The 27,955-nt window shown below is 37.7% G+C and overlaps 3 protein-coding genes and 1 long non-coding RNA gene across 7 annotated transcripts; 3 read left to right on the top strand and 1 right to left on the bottom strand.

The window, feature by feature from the left end:
* Nucleotides 1-4,534: 4,534 nt before the first annotated feature.
* Nucleotides 4,535-27,024, top strand: LOC149678694 (uncharacterized). 3 transcript variants are annotated; one of them, XM_089836645.1, is made up of 6 exons: nt 4,535-5,612; nt 5,688-5,774; nt 8,673-8,809; nt 8,868-9,176; nt 11,378-11,512; nt 15,076-15,178. In XM_089836645.1, the coding sequence occupies exons 1-6, from the start codon at nt 5,459-5,461 to the stop codon at nt 15,157-15,159; spliced, it is 906 nt and encodes a 301-aa protein (XP_089692771.1). In that variant the 5' UTR covers nt 4,535-5,458; the 3' UTR covers nt 15,160-15,178. The 3 variants fall into 3 exon arrangements, with proteins under 3 accessions (XP_089692771.1, XP_089692772.1, XP_089692773.1); XM_089836646.1 differs by lacking the exons at nt 11,378-11,512; nt 15,076-15,178 and adding an exon at nt 23,573-27,024; XM_089836647.1 differs by lacking the exons at nt 11,378-11,512; nt 15,076-15,178 and adding an exon at nt 10,158-10,190.
* Nucleotides 5,801-7,665, top strand: LOC149678697 (uncharacterized). The gene is made up of 2 exons (XR_016366125.1): nt 5,801-7,165; nt 7,247-7,665. It is a non-coding gene; the product is annotated as an uncharacterized LOC149678697 (long non-coding RNA).
* On the bottom strand, nt 16,072-17,952 carry LOC149678696 (gastric triacylglycerol lipase-like). Its single transcript, XM_089836651.1, has 3 exons — nt 17,805-17,952; nt 16,445-16,507; nt 16,072-16,377 (listed from the first exon to the last, which is right to left on the bottom strand). Exons 2-3 carry the CDS (start codon nt 16,487-16,489, stop codon nt 16,126-16,128), a joined length of 297 nt encoding a protein of 98 aa, XP_089692777.1. The 5' UTR covers nt 16,490-16,507; nt 17,805-17,952; the 3' UTR covers nt 16,072-16,125.
* Nucleotides 23,757-27,024, top strand: LOC149678695 (uncharacterized). Of its 2 annotated transcripts, none has more exons than XM_089836648.1 (2): nt 23,757-24,227; nt 26,483-27,024. In XM_089836648.1, exons 1-2 carry the CDS (start codon nt 23,757-23,759, stop codon nt 26,510-26,512), a joined length of 501 nt encoding a protein of 166 aa, XP_089692774.1. In that variant the 3' UTR covers nt 26,513-27,024. The 2 variants fall into 2 exon arrangements, with proteins under 2 accessions (XP_089692774.1, XP_089692775.1); XM_089836649.1 differs by having other exon boundaries at nt 24,461-27,024.
* Nucleotides 27,025-27,955: the final 931 nt, after the last annotated feature.

Here is a 27,955-nt window from a genome sequence, read left to right as displayed (position 1 = left end):
TGCTTCAGTTTGAGTTAGGGTTACGTCAGGCAACGGGTTAATGCGGATATTGGTTTAATTAAGGACGAAAATTCGGTTATTTAATAAAATGAATGTCGTTAAGAGTACGCAGTGTGATTTAACGTACAAGGAAACTACCGATAAGAAAACTCAGGCTGTGTTGAAAGGAAAAGTAAGATCTACCCAAACCAATCCCAATGTTAAAAATCAAACTACAGCAACTTGGATACAACTTTATTACTTTGAACTCTTCCCTATCACAGTTTAAAACTTCGGACAAGTTAATGTTTTCCCTGGAACTTAGAAATACAATTGTATTTAAAAATAAAGATATATTTTAAAATAAGTTATGAGTTTAGTACTTACCACTCGATTCCAGCCTCTGCCATTCTGCCTGAGTGCCTCACTGCCTCTAGCAGACGCCTCTAGTCAGTTGGAAGGCGTAGGACCGTACTGTCCACAGAATCACGTCACTCGTGTGTTAATGCGCGTAAAAATCCTATCTCTCTTCACCCCCACGGGGAGGGAAATGGCGCGAAAAATCCGTAAACGGGACGCCTCGCGAAGTTGCCCAAGCTACCCACTTCCCCTATTTTCTTCTGATAGAATTAATTTCTGTCAATTCATAAATATCAAGCTTTTAATTCTCCCTCCGATTTCTGGTTATTTGGCAATATGCAATTGAAAATGCTTCATTTGAAATTATTTGGAATCCACTTTTTATGAAAGGCTAAAACATTTCCAGTAGTTTGACTTCACAAATATATCTTTCACGTGAGATGGTGCCACTCTCTCCGCTATCAGACCCGGAGTTTAGACTGGCGTGAAAAGCTCGAGACGCGTACAGGATTCCCACGCTTTTTTCCTCACGACATAGTGATGTCATGAAACGTGCGAACAAGCTCGACAAGACAAAATTATTGATATATCGAAACTATCGAGTTTTCGTGATTTTTCAATGGATTTTACAAATAGAAACTTAGGTTGAATTATATTAAAAACCTGACATTTTGAAAGTAGAGACTTGAAAATGTAACATAATACCACTTTCGTGGTAAAATATGATATGAAATTGTAAATTCGTTTTACCCTTTTATTATTTATGAAAAACCTCTCGCTTTGGAACAGCACCCGGCAGAGTTTATGTAGAACGAGTAATTAAGCTTGCATGTGAAGTCGAAACACTACGTATTTCATAGTTAATAAGAATCAAGTAATTAAGATGTGTTCCTCATCAATTACAAATCAAGGACAAGTAATGATATACTTACCATAGAAAGTTAATGAAACCAGAGCAGAGAAGTCGATTTCAGATCAAATTAACTGGATAGCCCTCGTCTCGACTTGGAGAGGTTTATTTGGTTCCCCAACTTGTTAAGAGTAAACGCTACCCTGTCCTTACACCTCAGCAAGATTCTAAGTAATCCAGCAAGATAGTTAACGTTTCTCCTTGTCCATACTAAACATAAAGTATTTCAAACCGCTCAAAAAGAGATCATGTAAAAATGAATGGAAGCTTGCACGATCAGACCTTTAACCGCGGCGATCTAATTGTGGTCATGACTCTTGGTTCCGTCATAGAGGATATGCAATAGAATGTTAAACATTTGTTGAATTCAGTACTCTTTTTTTGGAACTACTTTCGGCACTCTGTTTCTTGGTTAACACGTGATTAACTTTGTCTAAATATCAATCCACGCGTCCATAGAAGACCTATACAGTAAGGCAGACGACATTTTTATAGTAAGAAAAGATTTCACAAAAAAATGATTTAAATAAACAACTTTTTTAATTTCTAAGAAATTATCTAGGGCATTTGGCAAAGGAAGTGGCCGTGACTCTAAACGTCAAAGTGAATATTCGAATTTAGAGTTGATTTTGATTTAAAGGCAAGACCGTGCGAAAGACTGCTCAGATCTTTTATCAAATCAATTAAATGTAACCATTAGAACAGTTCCAACTGCTTTCATAATCAAAGGTTTTCCTTGGAATTCAATTTATATTGATTTCAAAGTAATTTAAACTTTCGATCATCTAAGTGTAATATATTTTAATCTCAGGGTCTTCTAGGGTTACCTCGTTACCAGAGCGACTTTGATAGCCTCGGATTCAATTCCTTTGAGCTGCCGCATTTGATTTTGTTCCGCAATTTAATTAGAATTTTACATGCACATTTTTGATTGGAATACTAATACGCAGTGTTAAATCTCATAAGAAAAAGTAGTGCTTTTGAATCTATCTATATCTATGTGTCAAAGTTCTGACTAACTGACAGACTGATAATCAACGCCCACTCTTAACCGCTTTACCTAGTAGGCGGCTGATTATTTGCAGGGGCATTACGTTAATTAGTATGCAGTATCATGCACGAACTAAGACAAGTAAACCCTTCTTTATGGAATAAGGTCCGATTTATGAGTTACTATTTCTATCGAAGGGTTACACTGTTAGAAAATTTAGTCCAATCACTGTCCAAATTTGCACAAAGTTATCCAAATTTCGATGGCAAGTCATATAAGGGTCCGAAAATGGATGGCTTCAACTCTTGGTGCTTAAACTATCCAAATTTGGATGGAAAGTGATGTAACGGTCCAAAAATGGTAGCTTTAATCCGATAAAAGAGGCCTTCGATTCTTGGTGCGAAACCCATCCATATCTAAAAATAAAACACCCTAGAGTCGAACAAAGAGGGGTTAGCGTAGTATAATATAAAAGGGTTAAGGTAAAAAGTAGAGGTGTGCGGTAACCGTTTCAATCGAATAATTTGGTCGAATACCGAACCGAATTATTCGATACGGTATTCGATAAGCCCATTTTCACTATTCAATGCGAATATCGAATACCGAAATGGCTATTCGGTTAAAGTTCGACTACCATAAATTTAGGTCCTTGGCACTAGAGAGACCCACCTTGTTTTAAAAAATATCATCCCGATTTTATTTGTGCTCCATCAAAAACTACTAGCAAGAGGTATTTTGAAATTTAGGAGCTTCTAAATGTTTTTCTCCTTCCTTTGTATTAACTATTCGCGAATATTAGGGTTACCACCCGATTAATCGCGAATAGATAAGCCTAGTATTCGCGAGTATTATGGTTAACTATTCGTGAATACTAGGCTTAACTTTTCGCGATTAATCGGTTAGAAAGAAATTTACCAAGGCCTAACTATTCGGTATTCAATTTGGATTAAACTATTCGATTCGGTATTTGATAAGTTAAGTTTTTTAGTATTCGATAACCGGTTCGATACCCAAAAAGTGGTATTCGCACACCCCTAGTAAAAAGGTAGGAGCGAAATTTAATATTATTTGAGAATTAACTACATACCTATTTACCAAGACACGCAATCATTTCTCTTTATTGATAAGCAATTCAGAATTTAAAACAAAACACAGGCACGTTAGATACAAAGCCTCTCTCCAGAGAGGGAAAAATCCACTCGTTCTTATAAAATTAACATGAAGTGGTTGAAAACAGGTTATAATATCGATTTCCTGTCCCGTTAGAAATTATATTCCACGATTGCAATGTTTGTTGAAACACAGACCTTCCGCTTAAATCTGATAAATTATCAAATTAGACTGAAAGAAACTCGACTCTTTTACCAATGTCTGTGTATATAATTGTAGTCAGAAGTCCATTAAATTAGCCTGGGAAGTAACTAAGAGCGGGGTTTGGGACTCCCCTCTCTTGTGTAGCAATACTGAAGAAGGGCGACACATTCGCCACCTCGCCATAATTTTTCTCTGATCTCTGGTTTAGGTGCGACTCTTACGCCAAAATTTGCCCTATTGAGAGAGATAAAACTATTGGCTGAAAATGAACACTGTATCTCTAAAGAGACCGGAAAACGCCCCCTTCCACTGTAAAACCGAGCCCTCTTTAGCATAGAATCAGGAGAAGGGATGGGGGGGGCGTGAATTTTGGAACAGTCAATTTCATTCAGTTTTTAATTTTACACGTAATTTTAATTACGGTAAAATTTAAGAAACGGCACCAAAACCCCTGTCCCTGTCCCTGTCCCGGACGCGTCCGCGAAACGAACGCTTACGATAAGAGAGGGAAACCGGTCGCGTCCGCGAAACGTACGCTTACGATGAGAGAGAGAGATCGCTAGCGTACGCGGTGGCGATACGAAGCTCCGCGTAGAGAGAGAACTGCCTGCCTGGTATATTAGTGAGAGGGGGAAGAGGGAGAGGGGGCATCCCGCTCGGAGAGAGAGGAAAGAAAGGTAGTTTAAATCTCGCGGGCTTTTTTGAGTGAAGGGAAACAAGATGATAATTTTCGTGCACTACTGCACTTTGTGCGCGTGATACATCAGAGATTATGCTGGATGGTTAGGTTAGGTTTCGTAAAATAGAGGGGACGCTTTACGGTCATAGTGATTTCTGGTTTAGGGGATCCAGGATTTTGTTTAAATACATTATTTGATTCGTATGGTTTTTAAAAATTATACTTTAGTGGGGTGCACAATTTAGTTTCATTAATATTATTTGAAATGTGACGTTATTAGAAATTAAAGGGATACACGATTGTGTTTGTATTAGTGAGAGGGGGAAGAGGGAGAGGGGAGTTTAAATCTCGCGGGCTTTTTTGAGTGAAGGGAAACAAGATGATAATTTTCGTGCACTACTGCACTTTGTGCGCGTGATACATCAGAGATTATGCTGGATGGTTAGGTTAGGTTTCGTAAAATAGAGGGGACGCTTTACGGTCATAGTGATTTCTGGTTTAGGGGATCCAGGATTTTGTTTAAATACATTATTTGATTCGTATGGTTTTTAAAAATTATACTTTAGTGGGGTGCACAATTTAGTTTCATTAATATTATTTGAAATGTGACGTTATTAGAAATTAAAGGGATACACGATTGTGTTTCAGAAATGTTTTTAGTTGTCAACTATACGGGGGGTCACGTGAGCCGTGTAAAATTACTATTAAGGCCCAGCCCTTGGGCCATCTTGTTATTGTTTTATAAAGCAAACAATCTACCCTTTAGAGATCCAACGTTCATGGGCTGAAGAAGTCACGCCCCGCTCTCGTCAACAAAGACTTCCTAGAGAGGAGCTCGAGATTTCTAACAGTGTTAGGAAAGGGGAAAAATTTAACCCCCTATCCATGGAGTTACAAGGAGTTCTTACCCCAGCAGAGACGTACGTTATACTAGCTATTGTAATTGTGTACTTCCAAAACTAATTTAATGGACTTCTGTTGTAGTGCATTAATATTAAATTATATTCCACGATTGCAATGTTTGTTGAACCACAGACTTTCCGCTTAAATCTGATAAATTATCAAATTAGACTGAATGAAACTCGACTTTTCTCCAAATGTATGGGTATATAATTGTAGTGCATTAATATTTCATTTTAAAACCGGTCATTCGAGCGTGAGTTGAAAGACTCAAACCATTGAAAGCAGATTCACTTAGTGTTGGATGTTCTTTCGGATTTGAGAGATGTGGTTTACAAAGCTTAGCTTAATGAGTTTGATGTTGGTAGCCGGGTATGTTAGTTATTCTACGGTTCAAAGTCGCGTGATAGAAAATGCCCAACCCCAAGTATTTGAATTGGACGTTGGCGATTTTACACCTGAAACTAAGTCAAATAATGGTAAAAATGTTTTCATCCATTAACATAGTCTTACTGCATGGTAAAAGCTTCTCTAAATACGTAAACATTTTTCAGGTTCTGATGTGAATGAGGAGGTTTGCAAGCACGGAATTGTTGATGCAGCTACAAGAACCAAAGATGGAAGCACATATTTTTTTAGAGGTCAGAGCTGTACTAATTAGCTGCATTTCAACTAAATTAATTAAAATTAGCAAATGGATAATAGTTTATGACCTAATTGTGAGTTACGATTTAGGAAAGAGTCATATTTCACTTCATTTACGAAGAGGAAGAAAAGAGTGGGTGGGCTAACAATTTTGACACCCGTATATTAGTACTAGTTTTCTCGCTCGCTTTGAGGGGTTGAAAAAATTTAAAGTAGCGCAAAATTTTTCTCATCCTATTTTATCCAAATAGGTGAATCACGAATGAATTTAGTTTTTAGTTCAAATCCGCGTAAGAGATTAGTTGAAAAACCAATTGGCTAATTAGTCAATCCTAAATTTGATTAATTTTTAATTAGATAAATGCTTTTCAATGCATATTACTAATTAATAAGAATTTCCTGACAAATAGCAGTAAGGTATTTGAAATTCAATTAGTGAAAAATGCCAATTAGAATGTTAATTAGCTAACTAATTATCAGCTCTATTAGAGGTAAGAAGAGCATGATGCGATTAAAGCATATAGAAGCAAAGGACAACGGTGTTCAGCGTCAGTGTGTTTTCCCTCCATTTTGGGGTTCGCATTTTAAATGTATATTGAACGCTTAGACATAGCTGTTTAAAGAACGTCCTATCTGCACCCGTAGCACTTATGATTAACCAATAGTTATGCAATGTTTTATTGATATCTTAATTTGCTTGACTTGTTCATATTTTGTTTTAATTTCATAGCCAAAATATTAAAGGAAAAGTTCAGGGTACCTAACATTAGACCTCAAATTAACGGCCTCTTTTAGAAGATATCGAAATGATTGATAAAAAAAAATTATAATTTCCCTAATTACGATTAAAATCCAATTAATTGACCCAAAAATTGAATAGAGGAGCCGCGCCATTTTTTAAAGTCACGTGATAAACTCGCACACACGCCGTTATTGGCCAAATGGCTAGCGAATAGGGAAGTTAGATTTCTCTACTGCAGACGACGATATTTATTGATATATTCAAGGTTGACTTTCAGCATAGCTCACTCGATCACGCGCATCACGACGCAAGCTGCTCGCGCTATAAAAGCCCGTTCAATCGGCCAAAAAGTGTAACTTTTGGGTTCTTGGCGAGAAATTCGAAGTCAGCGAAAATTAACATTAAGTTCTATGGGATGAGGAAGGTTTTTTGGCCAGATCCTCTGTCCTATTGATCGAAATGACCTGAAATTTCAATGAGACGTGTGTTTTGACGTGTTTTATTAATCTTAAAAGGATTCAAGCTTCTAGAGTGGAAAGGTTTTTTTAAAAAAATTATTTTCATAGCCAAAATGATGGGTTCAGTGCTAAGACTGAATATATCTTCAGATCTACTGGTCCAAATGTCCTGAAATTTTTATGAGAGGTGTGTTAAAATCTATTATATTATATTAAAAAAATCATTGACCTTTTGAACCAATTTTCTATGATTTGTAAACATGCATAGGGGCAGATGTCTCGAAAACCCTTGGCGATTTTTAATTGTTATTCTTACTTGTTGGGCGGGGCATTTAAAAGATTAATCGATTAAAATATAAAGTATATCGTCAAAATAAGAAAAGTTGACAAATGCTAAAACAAAGCTTCAAAACTAAGATCAAGCACCACTCAAGAAGCTTCAGAATGTCTTTGAACAAGCATAGGATCGCTGCGAGGAAGCTTTTTCTTCTTGGACCTCTTTGACAATTAATTATAATTTAAAACTATCTCTCCACTATATCTTTGTTTTTTACCAACTGCAACTGGTATTATGATAATTTTCACCAACCCTTTTCAGTTCGTTTCTTAATCATGATTTTTCTATGCTTAATTTTTGGTTTTTGTAAAATATGTGATATTTGCAATAAATACATTTTTGAACTAAAATTCCGTTTTGGCAGAAAAACAGGGGTTCTTCTGAACTTTCCCAAATAAGGTGTGTTTTAGGTTTTAGGGCCTATAATTTTGTTTAATTCTACGATTTTTAGCGTAATGTTTAAGCAATACGTTTAATCTTGGAAAGGGAGTGAAAGTTTAATTATTTTAACACACCTCTCATTAAATTTTCAGGACATTTGGGCCAGTAGATCCAAAGATATAGTGCATTAAGTTCTTAATTTACAATTATGACATTGGAAATTAATTTTTATTGAAATAATTATCCACTCAAAAAGCTTGAATCCTTTTTAATATAATAGAAACGACTGTAACACACCTCTCATTAAGATTTCAGGACATTTGGACCTGTAGATCTGAAGATATATTCAGTCTTAGCACTGAACCAATCATATTGGCTATGAAAATATTTTTTTTAAAAAGCTATCCACTCTAGAAGCTTGAATCCTTTTAAGATTAATAAAACACGTCAAAACACACGTCTCATTGAAATTTCAGGTCATTTCGATCAACAGGACAGAGGATCTGGCCAAAAAACCTTCCTCATCCCATAGAACTTAATGTTAATTTTCGCTGACTTCGAATTTCTCGCCAAGAACCCAAAAGTTACACTTTTTGGCCGATTGACGGGCTTCTATAGCGCGAGCAGCTTGCGTCGTGATGCGCGTGATCGAGTGGTCTATGCTGAAAGTCAACCTTGAATATATCAATAAATATCGTCGTCTGCAGTAGAGAAATCTAACTTTCCTATTCGCTAGCCATTTGGCCAATAACGGCGTGTGTGCGAGTTTATCACGTGACTTTAAAAAATGGCGCGGCTCCTCTATTCAATTTTTGGGTCAATTAATTGGATTTTAATCGTAATTAGGGAAATTATAATTTTTTTTATCAATCATTTCGATATCTTCTAAAAGAGGCCGTTAATTTGAGGTCTAATGTTAGGTACCCTGAACTTTTCCTTTAAGGTATTTAACAGTATATGTATTTATATTAATAAGGTGACTATTATTGGAAAATCGATGGCGGTATTGTGTACGGATATCCAAGACTCATAGCAGAAGACTGGAAAGGAGTCGGATCTGGACCAATCGACGCTGCCTTTACCTGGAATGATGGCTCAACTTTCATTTTCAAGGTGCGTAAAAATGAAAATAATGTATTGAAACGTCGTCTTATTTCGCTTAAATATACAGAATGACAGCTATTGGCGATTCTACAACTTGCGGCCGGAGAAGGGATACCCCAGAAAGATTCAAGATGGATTCCGTGGAATTCCCAACAATGTTGACGCTGCCTTTGTCTGGGATAAAAATGAAAAGACGTACTTCTTTAAGGGCAGCAGATACTGGGTATACGATCAGAAAGAAGCCAACCCCACAAGTGCCCCTTTTGATATGTCCCGATTGGAGGGAATGCCCAGTAATATCAGCGCCGCCATTCGCTTTGCTAACTATCATAGCTACTTCTTCAAAGGCAACAAAAAGTACAAATATAGCTACTATGTGAGTAGAAAATTCAACTCAATTCTGTTCATATCCGATCCGTTTAATTATGCAACATGAGTCTTATCGGTCCTTCCTAAAGTTCGGTTGTCTGGCGTTGATTATAACGGTTGGCTGTGACATTTAAATTGTATAAAAACCTGTCCAAAAACTTTCCGTTACTAATTAGGGTCGAAGGCATAGTATCGCGGATTATTCGTTTAATAAGTTGGGAAACCAAAACAAACCTCTTCGACTCGAGACGAGGGCTATCTACCCACTTAAGAGGGTTTTCTTAAATCCTTTAATAAATATGATTGATATTAATTATTTTAATCCTCAGTAATTTACCTTGATTTTAGTTAAGAAGACGTTTTATGAACGTCATTAGAACGGCATTCCTAAAACACTTTGAAATATACCTAGTATTTACGTTTGAATTCGCATGCCTCTTTAAAATTGTTTTTGGAAATTTAGGATATGAGTTAGCCGATTAGTGCATGTAATTGCGTGAGCTTTTATTGGCAATCCTCCCATTGGGAAGCTACTATAGACGCCTCTCGTAACCCATAGCCGATCGCCGCGTACATCTTAATCCTAACGATGATAATGAAGTAGAAACCAAAATTGCTTTCTGTGAACGGTCCAGGTATTGCGCGGACACGTTTACATGGATTTATAACGCGGTGACAGACACAGAAATCTCCTCACACACATAAATACACCCCACGTGTAATACCTCTCCGTGACGTCATCGTCACTCGACGAAAAAAATGCTTCGGTTATTGCTGAGCTAAAAAATATCGTGGCGTTGCTCACTAGCCATACGATAAGGCACTCTTTTATATGGCACGCAAAGACCATGATTAGGCTTCGTTCCTGTAAATAGGCATAGGGATAAAATTGATGTTACGAAACGGATTTCATCCCCTATATTACACTCATTCCTCCATGATTCAGTCAAACACGTTCTTATTTGTTTTTGAACAAACTTCTTTTTAGTTATGGCCGATATCATAAAATTACCCGTCGGTACCCATGGCGAAATTGAAATTTTACTAGCAACGACAACGAAACTTAACTCTGATTTAAACCTATCGATATCAACCAAATATTTAAACTCAACGAGACAACCGATTATTTACACACAACAAGATAACCAATTACTAATCCAATGGAGCGAATATCATTATCAACTGAAACCGATTTTTGATCGATTACTAAACAGATTTTTTCTGATTTTAAAAGTTTTTATCCAATACCAGAAGTACGATAAGGGACTAGAAGTATTGAGGTAACCAAATTCTTCACATGGCGAAAGTGAATATTCCTGATAAGACACCAACGGTTGGCCCTCTGATAGCGGTTTCTGAAATTTCCCTCCGAAACGTGAGACGCTCGCGGTGGTAGACGGCCGAACTAGATTCAAGCACCCGCGTACGTCTTCCGCGGCTTTAGGATGAGGGGATGAAAATTGGAAATGTTTTTGGAACTCGATCAATTTTTTCTCTAGTGTTTGCGCGATGGAAGCAGAGAATTTATAATAGGGAGTGGAAGCTCTTGCCCTTGAAAGTGCTAAATACAATGTAGCTCAAACAAGTAGGCTGCGACGCTAAAACTGGCCAGGTAAATTTCCGGTCACATGACTCCCCTTTAATTTTAAAGTTTGCCCTCAATCACTGTTGGTTGTACAATTACCCAATAAGGGTTCACGAATTCGAGTGCGACTGGCATCAAGAGGAGTTATTTCAAGTCAGATGTTTCCCTTTCCCTAAAAAGGTAGTGTCCATATCCCCTAGACCCTCCAGCAACATTCTAGACCCACCCTAGAGGGAGGAGCCACAAAAAATAATACCGGAAATAGACCTGGCAGTTTTGCTGAACACGTCATTTTTGAGCTACATAATATTCCTCAGTTTGCACTCCCTATTATAAATTCTCTCTGATGGAAGCGGCATAAAATCCTCAAATTTGTTCACTAGTGCCAGGATCTATTACCAATGCTAGAGCTCTTCACTTCTAGTCTCATCCTACTTCTGCCAATACTAACCGACTGCGCTAATCTTTAAAATTAACTGTTGAAATAAGACTTGTGCAGCATTAATCGAAAAACAATTAGTGCATTTGTGACTATTGCCATTGCTATTATTTATGGGTACTGTTATTATGGAGGTCGGTATGAAATAAAAGCTGCACTACTACATAAAAATTTATTAATTTAGGAAGGGAGAATTGTAAACTCGGATAAAGCCTGGTTCAAATGCAACGAATCCATCTTCGAACGAGAAATTTCCAATAGAAGCGAGCACGAAGAGGTTATGACGAAAATCGAAGAACTTAAAAATCAAGTAGATCTATATTATTATTATTGTTGATGAGGAGGGTACGCGCCCTAGCACCGATGCCAAAGGCATATTGTGCATCCTCGTAATCAGGCCTTGAATAGGCCTGTAGCTGCAGCGTAGCTAAGAATTCGCTCCACCGTGAGAGAGGAGACCCTCGAGGGTTCCAGGGTGTGTGAATCAAAATATTCTAATCTAAGCGAGGCGAAGTAGTCGCACTCGCAAAGTACGTGGGCGGATGTTTCTTCCATCTCCTGACACGACCTACAGAGAGGGTCGTCGGCAAAACCCATCAGATGGAGGTGCCTATTAAGCCGGCAATGCCCGGTCAAAAGACCGGTGGCCAGCCTAATATCCCATCTGCCGAGCGAAATTAGGTCCCTAGCACGAGACCTGCAGGGACCATCGACAAACAACTTTGTCTGTCTCTGGCCCTCCATGCTGTGCCAGAGCTGATTTTGTATGACAGTCAACCTGTCATGCAGACACCGTTTGACGTGCCTGTAGGGGATGGGGACGGCCGGCTCCGGCCCCAAGAGCTTGGCCTCCGCACCCCTTTTCGCAAATCTATCGGCTTGCTCATTGCCATAATATCCGCTATGCCCTGGCACCCAGTACAGCAGAACCCTGTTGCAGGATGCCAGTCGCGCTAGCAGGTCGAGGCAGCTACGCACCAGTTGAGAAGAAATCTGACACTGGTTCAGAGCGTTCAGGGCAGCCTGACTGTCAGAATAAATTCTCACAGTCCGTCCGGTATACCCTTTGTTAATACAGTAATCTGCGCAATAACAGATCGCGGCAATTTCAGCCTGGAACACACTAGCGAAGGTGCCCAGGCAAGCAGAAAAGCCGACCCTTGTGGTTTGACAGTAATAGCCGGCGCCAGCGCCGGAATCAGTCTTGGAGCCATCGGTGAACCAAATGGTTTCACCCCCAGTGCCAAGAGGCAGCAGGTTAGTCCACTCTGCCCGACTGGGGAAGTGGATACTGAATGGCTTAGTGAAATCAAAACTGGTGACGGTTTTGTCAGAGCACATCGTAAGCGACGGCTCAAGTGCGGCGTACTCCCGAAAGAGCTTCGTATGGCTGTAATCCCAAAGTCTTGGAACCCAACAGCCACTAATGTTGAGCCTGTAGGCTCCCATGACAGCCTCCTCCTCAATGAAGAGATGAAGAGGAAGCATGTCGAGGAGCACCTCCAGGGAAGCAGTTGGGGTCGATCTCATGGCCCCCGTAACACCAATGCAGGCAAGCCTTTGAAGCTTGCGCAGGGCAGCCTGCACCGTCTTAAGCCGGACCCTTGTCCACCAGACAAGTGCCCCGTAAGATAGTATGGGTCTGATGATCCCAGTATAGAGCCAGTGTACAGCCTTGGGGTTGAGGCCCCAAGTCTGGCCGACAGAGCTCCTGGTCCTCCAGAAGAGCATCTTGGCCTTCTTAATACACCGATCAAGATGCGGCTTCCATGTGAGTCTACAATCAAAAGTCACCCCCAGGTATTTCACCTCGGAGGACTTTGTCAGGACCTGGCCAAAGAAAGAGATATCATTGAACAGATCCTTAGTATTCTTCCTCGTAAAAGGAACAAGGACAGTTTTATCAGGATTAACGGTGAGGTTAACCGCCTGACACCATTGCTCCACGCTAGAGAGAGCAGATCTCATAAGCGCGGTAACAGTATCCGGGAACTTCCCCGTAAAGACTATCGCTACATCGTCCGCATACCCGAAGCAGCAACAGCCCCCAGCACCCCCGAGCCTCCCCAGGAGCTCGTCCACCACCAGGCACCACAACAGGGGGGAGAGCACTCCACCCTGAGGGCAGCCCCTGCTGGTAGTCACCCCTAGAGAGTCCCCAAGGAGGGACGCCGACACCTCGCGGTCGGTAAGCATGGACTTGATCCAGCGGCCAAGAGTGGCGCTGATGCCAAATCTCTCAACAGCTTCAGTAATAACCGAGCTAGAGACCTTGTCAAAGGCCCCCTCGATATCGAGGAAGACAGCCAGTGAAATTTCCTGAAACTCGAATGCCCTATCCAGGCAATTCGTAAGGCCGTGAAGGGCCGTCTCAGTGGATTTGCCTTTTTGGTAGGCAAATTGTGAAGAAGAGAGAGGAGTTACCGAAAGTACCTCGTCTCTGATGTACCTGTCCACCAACTTCTCCAGAATTTTGAGGAAGAAGGAGGTCAGGCATATGGGTCTAAATGCTTTCGCCTCGAGATAGGAAGCCTTCCCGGGCTTGGGAATAAAGATGACCCTAGAGCGTTTCCAGTCACGAGGTATGTGACCGAGAGCAATGCAAAGTCTGTAGATCTTGCATAGCGGAGAGGCGATGTGGTCTAAGCCCTCCTGCAAAAGCAGAGGGAAGACCCCATCGGGTCCCGGAGACTTGTAGGGCTCAAAACAGTTGACAGCCCACCGAAGCTTGGGAATCGTGACAACCTGTCTGGCTACAAGCCAGTCTTCCCTCTTAGCCCTGTACAAGACAGGGTAGAGAGAGTCAGGGTTTGTTGGATTAATAAAAGTAGAATCAGGAAAATGGACCTCCAGCATATGCTTGAGAGTCTCAGCCCCAGATTTAGTGTACACACCCTCCCGTAGCTTAATAGCATTAAGTCGATGTGTGCTGTCGTGCGCTAGAATCTTCATGACCCTAGCCGTGGCAGGGACATTGGAGATTTGCTCACAGAAGGTCCGCCAGGAGTCCTTCTTAGCAGCTCTAATGGCCCTGTTGTAGGCGTTAAGGGACTGCCTGTATCCAGCCCAGTCACCCGTGCGCTTGGCTTTGTTAAAGAGCCTGCGCGTGTATTTACGAAGCCGGCTGAGATCCGCGTTCCACCAAGGGACAAGCCTCGAGCGGTTGACGGTCTTAAGTGGGCAGTTCCGGTGGAACGACTCCATGATGGAGCACTGTAAATCACCAGCAGCCCGATCAAGATCCTTAGGTGAAGTAAGTTTAAGAGTGTGACCCCCTCCGTAGCGTAGGATTAGGTCTTCCCTATAGCCGGCCCAATTAGTCCGTTTTGGGTTGCGTATCTCCGTCCCCGCCGGGACAGAAGTAATCGCGACAGTAAAGCAGATGTGCCTATGATCCGACAGAGACGGTTCATTTGACACATGCCAGTTAGACACGGAAGACACGAGGTTTTCTGTGGCTAGCGTGAGGTCAATGACCTCCCTTCTATTAGAAGTAACAAAAGTAGGTTCATTGTTTTGATTAAGAATATAGAGTTTACAACCAACTAAATATTCTAGTAAATCATCACCCCTCTTGTTGCAGTCAGAGCTGCCCCACGTGATGTGATGAGCATTGGCATCGCAGCCAATGATTAGCTTGTCCCCTCTCTTTTCACATTGATTGACCAAATTGATCACCTCAATTGTCGGGAGAGAGTCCGCGTCGTGGGCAAAGTATGCGGAGGCAGCCGTGATAGTCAACTTGGCATGCCCAGTGGCCAGGACTAGATTCACGGCCGCCGTGTCCTGGGAAGTGTACAGCGGTAGAGAGATACAACAAAGATCCCTCCGAACCAAAATACACGCCCTAGGTCTAGCAGCAGTTTGGTCATAGTAGATCTAATCACCAATGCTTTGAAGAATGGCGATTTTTCCAAAAATATTTCTTTTAAAAAATCACAAAATGAAAACACCTTTGTTTTGTAAGACTTTAAAATATTAAAATTTGCAATTGAAAAATAAAAGGGTTTTTTCTTTCAATAATTGATTTACAAAAACATCCCTAAAATTAGTCCATTTTCGCTATCAGTTGATATATTATGTATATAGCACTACCGACGCTATATACATATATATATAGCGTCGGTAGTGATTCCGAGACGTCCCATGATGGAACCTGAGCTTATGGACACTTATATACGCGTCAGCCCATCTGCCTGAAGAAACAGATGTCTTTCAAACATCAGCGACAGCATTTCTTAGGAAGCAACCGTGAAAATGAAATCATATGCTACCATGCAGATTCTCTCGTTCTGAGGGTCATTGAATAACTCATGAAGGTCATCCGGGTATTGTTCGCGAAAATTAAACCCTCCGATGTGAAATCTGGTTCCCACCCATCAAACCAATGGCGGCGCAGTAGTCCTCATTTTTAAGAGAAATAAAATGGTAATTATTTTGTAGTAAGAGATCATTTATTTTTAATGTATTTTTCCATTTATATTTAGGAACGTTTCATGTTATGTTTCAGACCTTTTCCTTTAATTTTTGATATTTTTTGATATTTTAAACTATTAGTTTAAGCAGGGATAGATTTAATTTTAGAAGTATAGGAATGGAGAACTGTTAGTATTTACTTCAGTTCGACTCATAGCCCAGTATAGAGCCCCTCCCTCCAACACGTAACGAAAAGTTTTAAATTACCTTATTGGCTCACTTAAACTACGTTTTGATGACGTTGCTGATGGGGAAGGCGAAAAATTCGCATTTTCTTTTTTACCTCTGTCGCCGCCTCTTCTTTCATACCCCTTCGTCCCGTGGAATGGGGTCCGGGACTTTCACGCGCACTGATTAGTATGTTCTCCATTCCTACTTCTAAAATTTAATCTATCCCTGGTTTAAACAAAAAAAATAAAATAAATAAAAAGCTAAAACTCTTCTTTATATACTACTTTAATTACTAGTGAACGTTTTGAGTAATGATATCAAGGGATTATAAATGTAACTATAAGCATCCGCGGCCCAAATAAAGTCAGAGTGACTATAATCATTGGGCGGTTTGATTCCGTAACCTTCTTGAATAATATTCGGCAATAAATTTCTAAGATAATTTACTGCCTGTGGGGTTGAAGATTTGTCTGAAGGGCTTGATATTATAATAACCGGAACTGTGGTTCGTTCTGGAAAATATTTCGGTGGTTCGTTCTAAAACATTAAGACAATTAAATTAATTGTTTTAATAATTGATAAATAAATAATTTTTAATTCTCACTTGCTGATAGATTATTTGATTCTTCTCGATTCCATAATCATACATATGAAATCCTTTGTCTACCTGAAAATTGTGAATGAGAAGACTGAATAAGAACCAAAAATCCTACACTTTTATGACAATGATACAAGGGGAAGGGCTTAAAACTTTCAGGGCTCCCAGAGATCCTATAATACCTATAAAATCCTATAATTTTGAAAGTGTCCCATAAAACCCTATATTTTCAAATATTTCATGGATTTCAACCCACCGAACCAGGAAACCTGAACGTTTGTCCCTTAATCCATACTATTTCAATATAAATTTCAAACTTTTACTTTGGATGAAAGCACTGAAAGCTTTTGTTTTAGCTGCTAATGCGAGATTGGAGTTAAATACGGGCAGAGAGAATTTATAATAGGAAGTGGAAACTGAGGAATATTATGTAGCTCAAAAATCACGTGATCAACAAAACTGGTCAGGTCTATTTCTGGTACTATTTTTTGAGGCCCCCTCCCTTAGGGTGGGTCTAGAATGTTGCGCGAGGGTTTAGGGGAGATGGACACTACCTTTTTAGGGAAAGGGAAACATCTGACTTAAAGTAACTCCAAATGGCGCCAGTCGCACTCGAAATCACGAACCCTTATTGGGTAATTGTACAACCAACAGTGATGGAGGGCAAACTTTAAAATTAAAGAACAGTCATGTGACCGGAAATTTACCTGGCCAGTTTTAGCGTCGCAGATTACTTGTTTGAGCAACATTGTATTTAGCACTGTCAAAGGCAAGAGCTTCCACTCCCTATTATAAACTCTTTCTGGTCGTACAAGCATAGGTCAATAAACAAGACCTCTGAGTTCTTGGGCTAAACCTGGCGCAAACGGATACGTAAGAAATATGCCGTTAACTTTAGTTAAGCTAGCTATTTGGAATCAATGCATTTTACTGCTTCCATGCCATCTAAGAGTTGTTTCCAGCAATTATTTTTTAAAATAATCATAATTATTTTTAAATCAATCAAGTACTAATTACTATCTGATATGACGGAGAACCGCTCCAAATTTTGTCGGTATTTGCTTCAGCTAATAGTGCGTTTCACACAATAGCCGTACAGCGACGCTAAAATCCTTCATTCCTTCATTATGTGTCCATGGTCGAAGAACTAACATTAGCAGGAAATTTTATTCAGCCTTGTAATTTAAATATCGCAGCTACACAAAGCGACCTACAAGCTCTTCTATGCTAGATAGCGTGATTTTTGAATTTTGGAATGTATATATAAATGAAATGAGGTTTGCTTTAGTCGATAATAAGGAGAGCTCAACTTGCACGCTCATAACTGTAACTATACACATGTAATGGTAGACAAAGGCATACTCACTTGCGCATATTGGATGATGGTGTAAATTGAAGTTTGCGCTGCGAAATAATCGGCAATAATTGGAACTCTAGACTAAATATTAATGACTAATTAGCAAAAATTATATAGGTGACAAAATTTGAAGAAAAATATATTGCCGCTTTGACACTTGTAGATATAGTAGGAGCTTTTATGGCATTAATTTATTCACGTCAATAAACCCAAGGTTATCAAACTTAGTAAAGTGCCAGCACCCGGAGAGATAAGAAATTACCAAAACAGCTAGGGTATTAGACTTTGTGATTTCAGGATTTTTTGCACGATTGCACGATATCCTGAGATTTTTGTCAGAATGTCCAGGTTGGAAAAAGGAAATACATCTATATTACTCTATGATAGTTTTTAACAAGTTGGGAAAACCAAAATATTACCTCTCCGAGTCTAGAGGAGGACTACTTACAAACTTATTTTCCCAGATATGGAAATGTTTCTTTTTTTTATGAACAAATACTGAAGTTAAAATTTATGAAATATTAAAGCAGTATACAAAGCATAGCAAATATACTGTAAATCAGACGACATTTTACATCCAATAAGGATATACTTGTACACATTAAAATCATCCGATGGGGGAAAAACGGGAAATGAAAAGATAAAACTTTGGAGGGATATTACCTTTACGTGTTTGTAAAGGCCAAATTTTCTACTCCTCAACTGTATACCCTCTATGTTCAAAGCCATATTCACAACAGGGTTGCCATGTAAAAACTATCCTCTCGTTTCACCTCAACGATTTTCTTACTTTGTCAACATGACTTTTAACGTTACATAACACCAAAGCTAATTTGTGGCTACACACACTGAAGGTAAATGCGCACCATAAAAAGCATAAAAACACGAAGCTATAATCCGATTACGATCAGACCTTTCTCTGATCTGGGCTGCGTTCAGCAGAGCTCACCAAAAAAGACAGCGGATTTTGGAAAACGTTTACCTGTGAGCTCTGTCGTCATAGCTTTTCTCCGGTCATTGGTGTTTTAAGAATAACGCTAGCGCAATAAAGCGTGCAAGGTACCAAGGCTTAACAAAAATTGTATGATAACATATTTTAAGAGATAGATAACAACAACTTTTATAATTAAAATTAGAAACTAACATGTCTCTTAAACTTCTCGCGTGATCAACTTGTTTCACGCCAATTAAATAGCTATAATCCCATCAGAATCAGCAAGAGCTATTTGTATTAATTCCTCCATGCTTTTTTCGCCAAGCTGAGAACTACGCGTTTTACGTCACGTTATCCAAAAACCCGACTATTTTCCTTGAAGTACGCGCTGGCTCAGCGCTGAGCACCGTGACGTCAAAATTCAATAACAAAATCCCGTTCTGTAGGTCACTGCTAACAGCGCTGCCTATTGACAAACAAAAATTCATTTGACCAATATAGTTGCGTTCTTCTTGAAATCACTTTAGAAAGAATTATGCTATAAACAGATGTAGTATAGCTTAAGTAATATATAAACATCGATTTCAAATAATAATAATTAAAAATATTCTTGGGATATCAAAATGAAACAGAGCTTTATAGCTACAAAATCACTAAAGGCATCGAAATTACGAAAAATATTTCCAAATATTAATTACACATTATGAGAAAACCAAATTTTAAGGTTTTGTTGGATTTATTTCCACAAAACAAAGCGAACTGCTAACGCGGTGCACTAACGGACGAACGAACACAGACGAAAACATAGGCTGCTTTTTAACTCTTTACGTTTTAATTTTGAGTTGAGAAACTAGATTATCTTAAATATTAAAATAAATATAATTAATATTAAATATTTTCTTCGTTAGTTGTTCGCCTTATTGAGCGTTACATCGCGTTTATAAAGAACAATTAGACATTCTTGAGAGACTTGACTAATATTGGCGTTTGAAATGAAGCATACGCCGGTTGCATTACCTTACTCAAATAGGTAGTATATAAGGGTGTCGAGCTACAGTTAAAAGCAAGAACAACCGCAATTGCGAAAACCTTTGGTGGACAACCCACCCTAGGGGGGCTAGACGTTTCTCGTAACCCTAGCTGATCGCCGCGAATGTCTTAAACCCAACGATGACGATGAAGTAGAAGCCAGGTGTACAGACTGGTGTCCAAGTGGAATGGACGAAGACCAGAAGATGGTGGTGATTAGAAGCCAGTATGTACAGACTGGTGTCCATGTGGGATGGACGAAGACCAAAAGATGGTGGTGATTAGAAGCCAGTATGTACAGACTGGTGTCCATGTGGGATGGACGAAGACCAAAAGATGGTGGTGATTAGAAGCCAGTATGTACAGACTGGTGTCCAAGTGGAATGGACGAAGACCAGAAGATGGTGGTGATTAGAAGCCAATGAATACAGACTGGTGTCCATGTGGGATGGACGAAGATCAAAAGGTGGTGGTGATTAGAAGCCAGTAAGTACTGACTGGTGTCCAAGTGGGATGGACAAAGACGAGAAGATGGTGGTGTGAGAACTCAAGTAAAGGAGCCATTTCCGTGACTGTGAAAGCAGTTCGGAAATGGCGAACACGTTTGCTCCGATTTGGAAACTGCGAACGCGGTCACGTGGGTGTAACAACAGACACACACACACACAGACACACACACACGTCGAAATTAGAACCTCTCCGTGACATACGTCACTCGGAGAGGTAAAAATATTTTTTGACATATCATCTAATGTCTATCCAGTTTTAAACAAACCAATTAAAAATTATTATTATTATTATTATTCATTGCACAATAAACAACACTTTCAATTCAATTATTTCATATTATAATGGCACTATAATTTGTGTGGCTGTTAGTAATCCCACATCGGTATTTTGTATTAAAATCTGACGCGCTACGCGATGGGAAAAGATACGTGCTCATCTTTGGATCAGAAACCCATCCCTACCAGACGCCATTCGTCAAATAATGTCACTGAACTCCCCTAACACGTGATGTCAGGCTATAATCGGGAAATCAATTGTAAAAAAAAATTACCTGATTTACGTGATTTATGGATGTCCCCATTCTAGACCGATTGACTAAAGGACAAAATAGATCTTCCGATGGTCCATCACACAGCACTTGATTGACTCCGGTATATTTTCCGGTAACGGAAGGAAGCCTTCCTTCGATTCCAAGCTTTCTTGTTATATCCTATTTACAAATATAACACTGTATAACTATAACACAAGTTAAAGCCTACCCTCCATTCTCGGGTGTTTTGGGGAACTTAAAAAAAACCGGGAGAACTTCCAAAATGGTCTTCTAGCTCATCCTTGTAAGATATCGGTGTGGCGTTCTATTTTAGGGAACATTCTTTATTTCAACTTTAAAATTCAATAAAATGATATAATTTCTCTAAAATGCTACTGCCCTAGAATAAGCAGGGGTGTTTGATTTAAACCAGTTGGATTTAAATCAAGCGATTTTTTTAAAAAAAAATCATTTGATTAAAATCAAGTATTTATTTATATTTAAAAAAAAATCATTTGATTAAAATCAAGTATTTATTTATATTTTTAAAACAATCGTTTGATTAAAATCAAGTATTTATTTATATTTAAAAAAACATTTGATTAAAATCAAGTATTTATTTATATTTTTCAAAAATCATTTGATTAAAATCAAGTATTTATTTACATTTTTAAAAAAATCATTTGATTAAAATCAAGTATTTATTTATATTTTTCAGAAATCATTTGATTAAAATCAAGTATTTATTTATATTTTTAAAAAAAATCGTTTGATTGAAATCGAGCATTTATTTATATTTTTAAAAAATCATTAGATTAAAATCAAGTATTTTTTTTATTTTTAAACAATTGTTTTCTAAGATTTCAAGAAATATTTTAAGAAAATTAACTAGAAAAGACCTATAATTAAAAACCATCATGGTTTTAGCATATTTGAGTTTAAGTTTTTCCCAGAACTCCAGTTTGTCTTGCCACTCATGTGGTCAAAATATCTGGATTAAGATTCGAAATAGGCTAGGAAATGAAATAGCGGTCCAGCTAGTCTTTTTCTATAAGCATTTTAATAGTAGCAATAAGAATAACTTTGTTGATAATATCCAATAGCTGCTTAAATGCCATGATCATTTTGCTTTTTCCAAATTTTGACTCAAAAGTTTTCAGGTTGGCAATGTACTAACTAGTAGTTCAATAAAAATCTCACAAAATGAAATAAATCAATAAAAATAAAAAATCCGATTTAAATCAAAAAATCTATTTTTTGGATTTTTTAACCAATGGTGGTGCGGTAGTCCTCGTTTTTAAGACTGATTAAATACTAATTTTTTTGTAATAAGAGATAATTTTATTTTTAATATTTTTCTTTTTTTAATTAGAAAAGGTCCATCTTTTAAGGCATAATTTTATGCTACCTGAACTTTTCCTTTTAATATGGCCACGAATTGGAAAAATCTTTCTTTGAACGCGCTTATTACTAAAGAGTATCAGTCAGTCAGGATATTTACTTTTATAAATATAGATAAATCTTACATCAAAAACCATTCGTTTATTTATTTAAAGCAACAAAGAATATTAAAATATTTGACCCGTGGATTTTATTGGGAATTCACGAGCTTTTAAAACAATCTTTTGAACTTGAGGAATGTAGGACAAAACCTTTACGTAAGACCTTTAATGTACACATAAAAGGATAATGACACTCTTGGGTATTTAAATATTACTGTCGTATAGTTGAGGATTTCGTCACCATGGATACGGTGTCAAACATGAGTGTCGGTTGTATCTATACATAAGTCATTAGTAATACCAGAAGTGAGATGAGACCAGAAGTACTGAGCTAACCAAATTCTTCACTCGGCGAAAGTGAATATTCTTGATAACACACCAACGGTTGGCCCTCTAGTAGCGGTTTCTGAAATTTCCCCTCCAAAACGTGAGACGCTCGCGGTGGTAGACGGCCGAACTAGATTCAAGCACCCGCGTCCGTGTTCGGCCGCTTTAGGTTGAGGGGAAGGGGGTAGGAAATGTTTTTGGAACTCGACCAATTTTTTTCTCTCTAGTGCAGGCGCGATGGAAGCGGCATAAAATCCTCAAATTTGTTCACTAGTGCCAGGATCTACTATCAATGCTAGAGCCCTTCACTTCTAGTCTCATCTCACTTCTGGTAATACAGTTGAAATACATCTAACAAAACATAAAACGAACTCCGGCGAACATATCATTTCGTCTCTAGATGCGAATAACAAAGCGACTAGAGTTGACGCTTTCGTTTACGACCTATTTGAGATTCGTACAGGTAATTCAATGAGACTCGGGATTTACACGAAAATTACGGTATTTACTTATTTGACACTAATAATTTCAATAATCTATTATGGATAATGCGGAATCACTAGATAATAAAACCTTCTTAATGTCCTAAAAATAGATTAGAGATTTGAATAAGTATCACCGTGAAATATTGATTGGTAGATAAATGAATATGACCGTACTTAGGATAACGATTTTGAAGAATGTAGTTTTAAATCGTAAAATTTTAAATTAAACACCAATTCAACTGTAAATTTATTTAATGCAGATTAGTGTTTGCTTTCAAATGATACGGTTATTTATATAGATGAAACACAAAATATTAAATTAGCATACATTAATTTTATTCATTTATCTGTCGAACATTTACGACAAAATATGATTATGAATACCCAAAATTGAACTGCATATATTCCTTGAAACTGCACTGAAAATCTTTCATAACAATTCACTTTTTAATTTTTTTCAGATTCATTACATAAACCGGTCTAATTATGGGTAGATGGGATGAAGACAACGGCAAAAGCTTTAGTGAAACATTTAACAAAATATTTAAAGATTACACTAATGATTTTCAAAAATACGAATGGCCTAATTGCATTAGTGGCTTGATAGCTAACCTAATATGCATTATTGTATTTTCGAAATCAAATATGAGAAACTCTATTGGCACCCTGCTGTGTTCATGGTCTGTTTCTTCATTTATTTTATTAGCTACTATGATGTCTTATGTATTATTGTACGATAACGCAATGTTCGATAAAGGCGATAAAACGGATGTCGCGTTGACCTTAATTAAACGCTTCACTTTAACATATTGCAAATGGATTTTATCCGTAGCCTGTGTCTTTCAGTATTTATTGGTAACTCGACCCAAATGGAACTCGAGTCTCAGGGCTACCATTGTGCTCCTATGCATGCTACTGCCCGTATTCTCTTTCAATTTCCCATACTACGTAACAACAATGGCAAATAAAGAAGCTCTTAGTCTAAGGTTGAAGATTGATTGTATCTCCGGAATGGTTGCCACTGATTGCATGTATTTAGGCATTATGTTTTTACTCTATGTTTGGTCCCATAATGACTCTACCGATGAAGACGACCGAAAGGACCATCGAATAACGGTACTGATAATACTCATTACTACTTGGTTCGCCGTTATTAATACCCCACTTGACATTGTTAACTTCATGGAGGCGTTTGACTTGTACCAAATTGGCGAAAATCAGATGAAAATCTTTTCTAACTTGAACGATTTTTTTCTATTCATGTTTTACCATTTTTTCATTTTCATCTACTTTTTATTTGGAGATGACTTTAGAAAGACCTTTCTGTCCATGTTTTGTTGCTGTCGTAGGTATAGGAGTTCCCAATTATTGAATGTAACGGTGCAGGATGTAGTCCCACCAAAACCCAATTCTGAGCCCAACGCACGCCGTATTAATGTTATACCCTCAATAAGTTCCGAAGTCAACGAGAAACCATGAAAACATTTAAATTTAAAAGTTCATGGTTTAAGATTTAAGATTTTCGATACGTCATGATGTATACGGACCTATCTACTTTGCATTTGCAAATCTCTTTTTCTTCAGCAAGTCAGAGAGCTTATAGTCTTTTTCTAAACTTCCTGACTTAAATGTATTAGCCAATCAGAAACTTTTATACTATCACGTGAGAAAAATGCCAAAATTACGTGTTTGATATGGTTAACATCAACCCACAATTCAAGCCATCAGTTAGAGCAGGACCGTCGAGGGATGGGGCAATTGTGTCCATTTCCCTGAGGCCCACAAACTCTGTAGGCGACCCTCCGTTGGAGCTAGGACTCATTTAAATACAGATACGCTACTATCAGAAGGGAATAATTAGAGCAGGATTGCAGTTGATTATCTTTAATTCTTTACGGTGGTAACAAGACCCTTACAATCTGAAATTAGCTTCCCTTCTCTGATTGGATAAGGAGCTTCTGTCGTCGATGTGACGTATAATGTCGTGAGGAGGCATGTGGAGAATTTTTTAGGGCTGTGCGAGCCTTGAATTTTTGGTTTCGAGTCGAGTCTCGAGTATTGAAATTTTCCCTTATCGAGTATCGAGCCGAGTCTCGAGTACTCGAATCGAGTAGCGGGTAGTTGGAAAATTTGTTTCGAGTATTTATCGAGTAATTAGTAATTGGTTTTGCAGTATTTCAGCACTTTCTGTTAATTTATCGCTCTCATAATAGACATTTGGTGTAATTTTGATCATCGACAACTTCTTCAAACATTTCCCAGACAGTATTACTCTTCTTCCATGTTAATTTAACAAACTAATTCCTCATCAATATCTTCTTCGGAATCTCATTCCTCACCTTAGCCACTAGCCTTTATTATCCTTCGTGCAAAGTCCCAAACGAAAATAACTAAGCTGAACTTAAAAAAAAAGAAGAAATAAATTAATAAAATGAAAATACAATTATAATAGTCAACGCTATTATTAACTGTATTTTATTACTTTTACTTCGACCACTATTGAACCAGCTAGGAGCTACTACCCTACTACATTACACTGGCATTATGATCTAAACTACCCTTTAACACTAACATGCGTCTCTTGACCAATAAACGTGACTTCCTTGTGGATTTTTATAACTACTACATCCAATTTTCAGAGTTAAAGGCCTTCCAAAAGCAGGTTCGAGTATTTATCGAGCCTTGGTTTAATACTCGAAACGTTTTCGAGTCTCAGAAAATCTCTTATCGAGTATCGAGTCGAGTACTCGGCTCGATACTCGATCGAGTACTCGAGTCTTATCGAGTACTCGCACAGCACTAGAATTTTTAGTCTATTTTTGAAGTTGGCAGGACTCATGTCAGACTTATGGATCTTCATTTACCCTACTCTATTTATTCCCTTCTGCCACTATGGGATTGCAATTTTTAAACATTCTATGGTCAAACGCCTTAATAGGAGTACCATAAAATATGTTTACAAAAGAAATGAGTATAGTCATAAATATATACAGAAGATGTCGCGCAAATATATTTTGATGACTAATTTGGTAGCCATTTTTAAAGATGGTCGAAGTTAAAAACATTTACGTAAAAAGTAAAAACATCGTATAGGGCCAGGAGTTTTTTTTCGATACTTGAGTGGTAGGCTTTCAGAAATAAATATAGATATTATAAATATACCACATACCACATGTACTACATTCTAAAATATTAATATTATATAAAAGTATTTTTCTTTATCAAGTAAATACGTAACCTGCAATTATAAATGTTTAACTGCATGATCAAGATATATTTCCTAAAAACTATGTAATATAAAATGCAGTTACAAATAAAATGCAGTTACAAATAACAAACTAAAAACTGTTCGAAATATTATTTGTACATAGAATTTTTATGAAAAAAGTGTTCACGAGTAAAGAAATGAGGATTCACACAGGATAAAGTAAATTTGAAAATACCTATAGAGTAACACGACATGGTTGTGGTTTGACTGAACTTGGGCCTAAAACTGTAACAAATTACCATTAACTGACTTAAATGAAATGATCACAATGAAATTGAAACAAACAGCAATTATAATATGTGTAGTATTCACGAGATAAGAGAGTATTGTAAATATTAAAATTCTGATTCATTGTTTAATTTAATTTGAAACATATTAATGGTTCTGTTATACTTCAATGGATTTTAAAAGCAGCTTAAATGCATTACGTTAGAGATTTTAATCAATTTTACCAGGAGCAACATTTTTTTTCTTTCAAATTAAATACTGGAATGTACTTTAATTAATTATTGTAAATGTTTTACTACATTTTAAAATCCCACAATTAATAAATGAGCAGCATAATTTATATGAGAAAATTTAGCACCTTATTTTAAAAAATGTAAATGTTGTGAAACCGAAAATAAAAGTTTTAAAAATGTTTCATTCTGAATACATTATAATTTTCCAATAAATGCAACTAAAATAAGTGAGATACCCTCTTATAGGAGACCCATTTTTTCCGTAAGAAACTACTTGTTTTAGAGAAAAAATTGTCTTGCTTAATGTCAAGAGAAATTTCAGTTTTCTCTTGTTAATATTTAATAGTATTAATAATTAGTCCAAGCTATATATTTGAGTAAATAGTTTGTTCATTTTTCATGCATAGTCACAATTCGAAACCGAATTTGACTAAAAAGCATGGCTGATGCCAGAAATACTAGGGTAAGAATTTAGAAATGGTTTTGTTGAGTTCCTCAAGGTTAAGTCTCACAAAGTTGTTAATGAACTTCCTAATTTAGACCAGCAACAGTTAAGCTTTAAGAATTAACCTTTCACATCGTTTAATTGAATTTCACAAATGAAAAAAGAACTTTCTGAAAAACCACATCATGCAGATAAAAAGTGTCTACATAGACAGGAAACTCTTTATGGTTTCCAGTCCCTTAGAACAACCGGACAACGCCGGCTAGACTAGCTAGATATTGATAAAATCTAAAAATTTGATAATTAACAAGATGGTCACATCACTAAAATTATCAATAGGGACACAGCAGTTCAGGAAACCTCTCCTACTTGCCCATTCAGTTTTACTCCTCACTTAATAAAATCCCCCATCATGGGAGGACGCTTCTTCAAGTCTCCGAATTTGTAAAGTCAATCTATATCTATTTGCATAAGTCAAAATCCTGGCTGATTGACAATCAACGCCCAGCCTAAACTGCTTTACCTAGAAGGCTGAAAGTTTTCAGGGAAGCTACTCTTAAGTAGTAGGCTCGCATTAGGAAAGATTTTTCAAATTCGACCCCATCTTCAAAAATGGCAGCCCGAAAAGTAAAAACATTTATAAAATAACGTTTCGGCGTTGGAATCGATT

The sequence above is a fragment of the Phalangium opilio genome, unplaced genomic scaffold, assembly GCF_054372755.1.
Source record: "Phalangium opilio isolate 3A_F unplaced genomic scaffold, DU_Popi_V2 ptg000042l_1, whole genome shotgun sequence".
Lineage (NCBI taxonomy): Eukaryota > Metazoa > Arthropoda > Arachnida > Opiliones > Phalangiidae > Phalangium > Phalangium opilio.
This window is presented reverse-complemented; position numbering and strand designations above follow the sequence as displayed.

Coding starts and splice junctions, on each gene's coding strand:
- LOC149678695 (XM_089836648.1), top strand. CDS start 23,757: ATGAGAAACTCTATTGGCACCCTGCTGTGTTCATGGTCTGTTTCTTCA. Junction 24,228..26,482: donor GAAAGGACCATCGAATAACG/GTACTGATAATA, acceptor ATTTGTACATAG/AATTTTTATGAAAAAAGTGT.
- LOC149678696 (XM_089836651.1), bottom strand. CDS start 16,489: ATGTATGATTATGGAATCGAGAAGAATCAAATAATCTATCAGCAA. Junction 16,378..16,444: donor ATCAAATAATCTATCAGCAA/GTGAGAATTAAA, acceptor TTAATGTTTTAG/AACGAACCACCGAAATATTT.
- LOC149678694 (XM_089836645.1), top strand. CDS start 5,459: ATGTGGTTTACAAAGCTTAGCTTAATGAGTTTGATGTTGGTAGCCGGG. Junction 9,177..11,377: donor AGTACAAATATAGCTACTAT/GTGAGTAGAAAA, acceptor TTATTAATTTAG/GAAGGGAGAATTGTAAACTC. Junction 11,513..15,075: donor TTAAAAATCAAGTAGATCTA/TATTATTATTAT, acceptor ATAGTAGATCTA/ATCACCAATGCTTTGAAGAA.